Source organism: Argentina silus (assembly GCF_951799395.1).
Source record: "Argentina silus genome assembly, chromosome: 20".
Classification (NCBI taxonomy): Eukaryota; Metazoa; Chordata; class Actinopteri; order Argentiniformes; family Argentinidae; genus Argentina; species Argentina silus.
In genome coordinates this window covers 13,993,100-14,000,520 of record NC_139674.1, presented here as the reverse complement: position 1 = coordinate 14,000,520, position 7,421 = coordinate 13,993,100, and the positions used below count along the sequence as shown (strand labels likewise).

The following is a 7,421-nucleotide window of genomic DNA, read 5'->3' as shown; positions in this document are numbered from 1 at the left end:
CCTCCTCTACAACATGTAGTGTCTTTCAGTGCCCCCCCCCACCGTCCCTCCGCGACAGTGATTAATCAACAACAAATACCCTGCCACGGTATTCCATTTTTGACCCCTCATTCTAAGTATGTTAGATAGGAATGTTTGTAAATGTGTACACTGGTGGCTGGTCTGACCTAGCTTACAGTCAGGGATCCTAACGTTTCGCTCTGATTCTTTGATCGGCTAAACCGGTTTAATGAGGTACTTCTTTTGAGGCGATTTGGACAACAGCTCATCTGATGCACTTGTGCAGAACACGTGTCTCCCGATTTCAATCTTCTTTTATGTGATGTACTGGAGGCCTGATGTCACCGAATTAAGCTTCATTACCTGAGATGATTCTACTTCATTTGCTCATCGCCTCATTAAGTCACAGAAATGGTTTAATGTGAAATGTTATTGCCTTACTGTCATTGTCATTCTGCTTTCTCCCTTTTGCTGGAGACACAAGCTCCACCAGTCAAGAAAGGAATGAGGAACAGTTTTCAACAAGGATCATGTTTTTTATTTTATAATTTTAATTTGTACAGGTTTGTCTCATTGAGATCAAATCTATTTTTCAAGAGATCCCTGGTCATGTATTTCTTATCTTAAGTGCAGTTAACACGTTTTGACTCTGTCATGCTGTCTAAATTACATAATTAATTAACAAAGCTCTGCAGACATTTTGCAGGCTGATGTCCTATTTGATGCCTCCCGCCTCCCTCCCCCCACCAGGAGACATTCCTCCTCAATGAAGCCTGTCATAATGTGGATAGTCTGGATCTCAACAGACTCAAGTCTCCTCCCCTCCTTATATTATCTTATAAAGAGCTCAATATGGGAAACTAAATCCCCATAAAGCGACTCCCCTATTACTTTCACCTATCCTCCATGATCAGATCAGCGCTGATGAAGAGGAGGAGGTAAGCCACTTAGCATGGAGACACAGCCCTTGAGTGAGGAAGGCCCTTTGTGCAGGATGGGGGGGTCGTAAGGGCAGTCAGTGGAGGCTGGACTACGTTTAGCATTATAAACCCCCGCCCCCGCCCCCTTTTCCATTTCCACTCCACGTTAAATACCCAAACTTGAACATTTACAGTTCAAAATTCACACAGTCCCAGCTTTGAGACTTTGAGAGTTTCACACAGCAATGAATGGTAAGTACGAAATTATATTGAGATTTCTTAGTTGGTTCATGTTGGTCTACAGTATATCATTATATCATATATACAGTATATCATATATTTTCTAGCATTCTAAGTCTTTTGATTTTGTATCTAATTGCATGAAATATGACAGCAGCGTTTGGTGTAGTGTGATTGTGGGATCTAAAGCACAATGTGAATACTTGCTGGACATTCACCTGATTTACTGGGGAACAAATACATTGTTAAATAACTTAAATTGCGGTCTATAAAAAATAAGTAAAATGTGGATTTATTCCATTGCCTTTAATGTATTTTTTTTTTTTTTTTTTTTTTTTTTTATAAATCTAATGGCAGATTGGTCACATTTTTCAGTGAACACTTGAATGTACTAGAAGTTTAGAATCTGTGGCCTAGCCTTGGTTTTTAATCAATGCTTATGCCAGTAAAAGTATGTTAGTATGCAGGAGAACAATTCAACCTATACAAAGAACCATAGAACCATCTGCAAGCATGTAGGCTCAGTGAGTAATGGTTATTGTCACTCATTCATCATCAGTGGCACTTTGTTTTGGGAATGATCGGTCTTTACCAATACAAGTGATTGAATAAGTGATTGTACCAGGTTCAAGGAAACACGTCTCAGAAATGAGAAATGTAGAAATGAATCTCTCTACACTGCTTTGCTTGTAGAACCATTGCTCCTTTTCTGTGTTTCTCCCTAAAGGAGACGTTGCCAAAGCAGGCCTCTCCAATGGAAAAAGCAGACCGACGGACCTGGTGCCTCTCCCTCCGTCAGAGGAGAAGCTGCAGGAGAGGGGCCAATGGAGCAACAAACTGGAGTTTGTCCTGTCTGTGGCCGGGTCCATCATCGGCCTGGGGAATATGTGGCGCTTCCCCTACCTCTGTTACAAGAACGGAGGAGGTCAGTAACCAGGCCCTAATTTAAAATAAATGAAATAAATGTTCCCATTAACTTGCCTTTATGGTCAGATGAAAAGCAACACATGATGAGTAAAAATGTGATAGGTCAGACAGCAAATTTAGGTCTGCATCACAAAGCAAAATCATAGAAGGACTTAACACTTGCAATACACTGATGTTAATGGAAAAAATACATTGAAAATACATTTCTGGTCAATTCAATTCAGGAACTAAACTGTCATTCCAATTCCTAATTCCCTCAATGCTTTTTCAGTTAAACAATTGTTGAATTGGAATTTCAATGAACTTCTTGAATTGACTTAAATTTAAATGGAATTTGACCCCTAACACTGCTTGGGACATATTGGGACTTAGTTTGGCTATTTTACTCTGGGCTGAGGAGGGTTTAAGAGGAAACAGCATTTAGGGAAATGCTTATGTAGGTGGTATATCAGCCGGTTCTCTCTGTGGGGTAGGTGGGTCAGGGGGTCAAAGGTCAGAGAATGAGACAGCTGTTGTTTCTCCGTCCTCACAAGCCTTCAGCAGCTGTCCCTGTGGTGCTGCGGAAATCTGAGCACCACAAACATCCTCGCATGTAGGGGGGGGATCAAGTCAAAGGTCGTAGGAATGCCTCATTCACTCCAAATGAAGATAATCTGATGTTGATTTAGATTTAGTTATATTCCTGAAACTTGTCTGTAGTCTGAGCACTAAACATTCTTCCTTTGAAATGTTCAATGGTGGATAGCTGCCAAAGTAGTATTTATGTCTGCATAGTAAAACCAAATTAATTATACATAATCCACACAACACTGCTTACATAATGTAGTGAATACTTACATATACATATAATGCTTACATAACATAACAATACGTATATTAAGTACTCTCTCTCTCTCTCTCTCTCTCTCTCCGTCCCTTTCCTCTCTGAACAGGTGCGTTTCTCATCCCGTACCTGATCTTCCTGTTCACCTGTGGCGTGCCCGTGTTCTTCCTGGAGACTGCCCTCGGCCAGTACACCAGCGAGGGAGGGATCACCTGCTGGAGGAAGATCAGCCCCCTGTTTGAGGGTAACCCAACTCCTCAATCATAAGTGTCATCTCTTTCATGCTTCATACGCCACCGGTGTGCCTGTTAACTTTGTTTAATTGTTTGTCTTGATTCCATAGCACATAGAGCTGTATCTGTATGCTGTTTTCTAACCTAATGAGGTATTTGTTCGTCATAGTAGGCTAATACTCTTGTAATATATGCATGTAAGACGAGGCATACAAGTGGTCTCTCATAACACATACACACTCAAGATTCACAACAAGTCTCTCCTTGTCTCCTTCCGCCATTCCTGGATCCAGGCATTGGTTACGGGACGCAGGTGATCGTGACTCTGCTGAATTTCTATTACATCGTCGTGCTGGCCTGGGGGATCTTCTACCTGTCCTTCTCCTTCTCCTGGGACCTGCCCTGGTCCCTTTGCAACAACACCTGGAACACAGGTGAGATCTGGGCCCATTTCAAGTTGTGGAAAACTCACTGTTCATGTTTTGTTTGGTGTCATGTTATTTTACTGCCAGATTTATGATGATGATGATAATGACACAAAATTTTATTTTTCTCAGAAAATTGTGTGGAGTTTCAGAGGAGAAACGATTCTTTTAACCTCACCCAACATGTCAACGCCACGTCCCCTGTCCTTGAGTTCTGGGAGTACGTTTTCAAAGCATTTACTTTTTGAAGCCCTGTGATTCAACACATCCCAATCCTGTGACTTTTACTTTGAAACATTGTTTGAGTTTGAAACAGTCAAGAAATGCAACACTGCAATATAGAACATGTTTATGTTATGCTTTCAGTTATGAGCTTTATCTATTAAATTGAATTGACCCCCTGTGCTTCATCTCAACAGGAGAAGAGCCTTGAGAATCTCCCCAGGCATCGACCAAATGGGCTCCTTAAACTGGGACTTGGCCCTGTGTCTGTTCATTGCCTGGGTCATGTGTTACTTCTGCATCTGGAAGGGGGTCAAATCAACCGGAAAGGTGGGCCTGGATCTCCTCATACTTCACCTTGTAACCAATGTCCAAACCAATGTCTATCTGTTGTATTGCGCGTCCTTGCTAGGCCTATACAACCGCTGCTACCGTCCTCAATGTGATTCTGCCCCCACAGGTGGTATACTTCACGGCTACCTTCCCCTACCTGATGCTGATCGTGCTGCTGATTCGAGGGGTCACCTTGCCCGGAGCAGCCAGAGGGATCCAGTTCTACCTGTACCCTGACCTGGGACGCCTCGCAGACCCACAGGTACCCCCAACAATCCCCTCCCTCCATAACCTCCCCTGGCCCCCTGCCAGCACACAGGGACACCCTGTTGACTGAACTACACACTCTCACATGAGCTGGCTTGGTAGAGTGGTATTTTCGATCCATTTGTGGGCCAGCAAATAAACCTTCTTTAAGTATTTCACAAAGAAGTGACTGTCCAGTCCAGGCATTATGAGTCTTTTCAAACTACTGTCTGTAATATTGGAGATATATATTAAGAGGAGGCTTGGGATGTTGCGGCCTTGGTGAAGGTCCTCCAGGTGCGGGTGCGCTATCCCAGGGTGCACTGCCTGGAGGGTTAGTGTCTGCTGGGTCCATCTGGGCCCCATGAAAAGGTCTGTAACTGCTGGGTTCACATGGAGGGGCAGGACACCGCAGAGACTGTAAACACTGTCCATTGGGGCCCAGGCTCCTCCTCCTCTCGTCCCAACTGGCTCAGCCCGGTCCGGGAACAGAGGGGTCTTCTCAGGTTCAGCACTGAGCAATGCTTCCCAAATGGCGGGTAGGAGCACGGTGGGGACGCGGCTAATCCACATTTTTGGATCGCGTTGGGTCTGTTTTACTTTCTGGGTCACACAAAAAGCTCCATAAGGTTTAGATGGGTCATTGCAGAAACAGTTTGGGAAACTAACTTGCTGAGAGAAAGAATACACTGCAGTGGGTGAACTTCCTGGGTCACTTCCCGATTCTGTGGGACTAATAAAGCAAAGCGGAGGGGAGGATTTGACAGATTCAGGCCATCTTTGTCTTTGTACTTTCTTTGTCATGCTGTTTTCTTTTTTTTTTTTTGTTGCTGCTGCTGAGGGAACTCATCCAAAGTCTAGTGGTTGTCTGTGGTGTGTGTGGGGCTGAAGGCACTCACACCACAGGTTTCAGCCGCCCACCCTGCCTCGAAACCCACCCGCCCTCTAGGGCAGGTACTCTGCAGCATCCTGAGACCCTCTGCCCCCATTCCCATCCCCATCCTCAAATGGGGCGGGGGGTTAATCAGTGTTCGAAACCACAAGACATTTAACCAACTGGTTTACAATTCCCAGCTGCGGTGTCAGCAGCCCTTAATGATTACTGTACATGAACTCAGGAGGGACTGAAAGCGAGCTTGTCTCTCCAAACACAACTGTGTGTTGTTATCCATCAGCACGTGTGCGTTTTCCCTTGTTCAAGCTTTTCCGACTTCCTTCCTGATTGGCTGACTAATAAACAAGCCAACCAAAACATCCCACAATTGGCCCACAACTATAACACCTCAGTGGGATGTGTTCAATGTGTTTTAGTTTGATGTTGTATGAGTGAGTGAACCCACTAAAGTATATCAAGTACACTATAATCTCTCCCACTTGTTTAAAAGGAAGCTCATTCTTCAGTTGTTGTGTATATGTAACCACAGTACCCAATAACAGCCCCAGGGAATAAGAGACATGGTACCTTTTTTTATTTCAGGGGAAAAAAAGCTCTCTAGATAATTGGATCTGTCTGCCTTGTATATGCCTGACTGCCCTTCTGTGTCTCCTCTGTGTGTTACTGTAGGTGTGGATGGATGCTGGAACGCAGATATTCTTCTCCTACGCCATCTGTCTGGGCTGCCTCACAGCTCTGGGGAGTTACAACAAATACAACAACAACTGTTACAAGTACGCTAAAGGCACACTTCACACACACACACACACACTCACTGTATTAGTGGAGGCAGACATCAGAGGACAGGCTTATTGTAATGCATGGAATGGAATGAGGAATGGCATCAAATACGTGTTACACTGCTACTAGAAGTTATTTGACTACTTCGGGTCGATACCCTTTTATATATATATATATATTTTTTTTTGCCCTCTTTTTTTTAATTTTTTTATATGTTTTAGGGCATTTCTGCTTAATTGGGATAGAGACAGTAGAGATTGACAGGAAGGATGGGTGAGAGAGAGGAGGGATGACATGCAGGATATGTCGATGGCCGGAATCGAACCTGGGACCTTGCGATGATACGGCATACGCCTTAGTGTGCTACGCCACTGAACGCCCCCTGACGCCCTCCTTTGAATGTGTTCTGTTTCTGTGTGTTGTATTACAGAGACTGCTTGGCGTTGTGCTTCCTGAACAGTGGGACCAGCTTTGTCGCTGGCTTCGCCATCTTCTCCATCCTGGGCTTCATGTCCTACGAGCAGAATGTGCCCATCTCTGAGGTGGCCGAGTCCGGTCAGTCTGGCACAACAGTGCTCATCCAACATGAACTGCGTTTTCGATAGATAGATAGATAGATAGATAGATAGATAGATACAGTAGACAGACTGATTTTTGGATAGATAGATACAGTAGATAGATTGATAGATAGATTGATTGATGGATAGATACTATGGATAGAAAGATATGATAGATAGAGATTTATAGATAGATATGATATAGATATAGATATGATAGATATGATAGAGATTTATAGATAGATCGATCGATCCCTTAACTCATGTGTATAAATTGTGGTTACACTGTCAAGCTGTTTAAATGTTTAGGTGTCTCTCTGCAGGCCCTGGCCTGGCCTTCATTGCCTATCCTCGTGCTGTGTCCATGATGCCCTTCTCTCCACTCTGGGCCTGCTTCTTCTTCATCATGATTGTCCTGCTGGGTCTGGACAGCCAAGTAAGCCCTTCTTACGGCGGCCATAGTGTCCAAATGTGGCACAGTGCACAGGCAGCACATTCTCTGAGAAAGGCTCATTATAGAACCAAGTCATTTACATTTACATTCATGGCATTTAGCAGACGCCTTGATCCAAAGCGACTTACAACAAATACATTTGTTTAAGTAAGTGAATCATCTATCCGTCAGTCATCAAAAGATAAAGTAATCAATGCTCGGGCCAGGGGGCCATAGACAGTCACAATGCTAGAAGAAGGATTTCTTTTTTTTAATTAATTAATTAATTAACAGGAGAGAAACTTGTACAGGGGGGTAGTGGGGGTGAATTAGGTCTTTAGGACTTTAGGACAAGTTTAAGTCAACATAGATCTTTGCATGTGCCTG

General features: G+C 43.8%; 1 protein-coding gene across 1 annotated transcript in view; it reads left to right on the top strand.

The window, feature by feature from the left end:
* Positions 1-1,165: 1,165 nt before the first annotated feature.
* Positions 1,166-7,421, top strand: part of LOC310820324 (sodium- and chloride-dependent GABA transporter 2-like) — a gene marked incomplete at its 5' end in the record, with an annotated part of 9,515 nt that continues 3,259 nt past the window's right edge. The window contains 10 exons of the mRNA XM_083691905.1: positions 1,166-1,172; positions 1,888-2,085; positions 3,020-3,154; positions 3,437-3,577; positions 3,701-3,788; positions 3,988-4,120; positions 4,251-4,385; positions 5,934-6,037; positions 6,475-6,599; positions 6,925-7,037. Of these exons, the coding sequence (XP_083548031.1) occupies positions 1,166-1,172; positions 1,888-2,085; positions 3,020-3,154; positions 3,437-3,577; positions 3,701-3,788; positions 3,988-4,120; positions 4,251-4,385; positions 5,934-6,037; positions 6,475-6,599; positions 6,925-7,037 (1,179 nt within the window). The remainder of the gene's footprint in view (positions 1,173-1,887; positions 2,086-3,019; positions 3,155-3,436; positions 3,578-3,700; positions 3,789-3,987; positions 4,121-4,250; positions 4,386-5,933; positions 6,038-6,474; positions 6,600-6,924; positions 7,038-7,421) is intronic.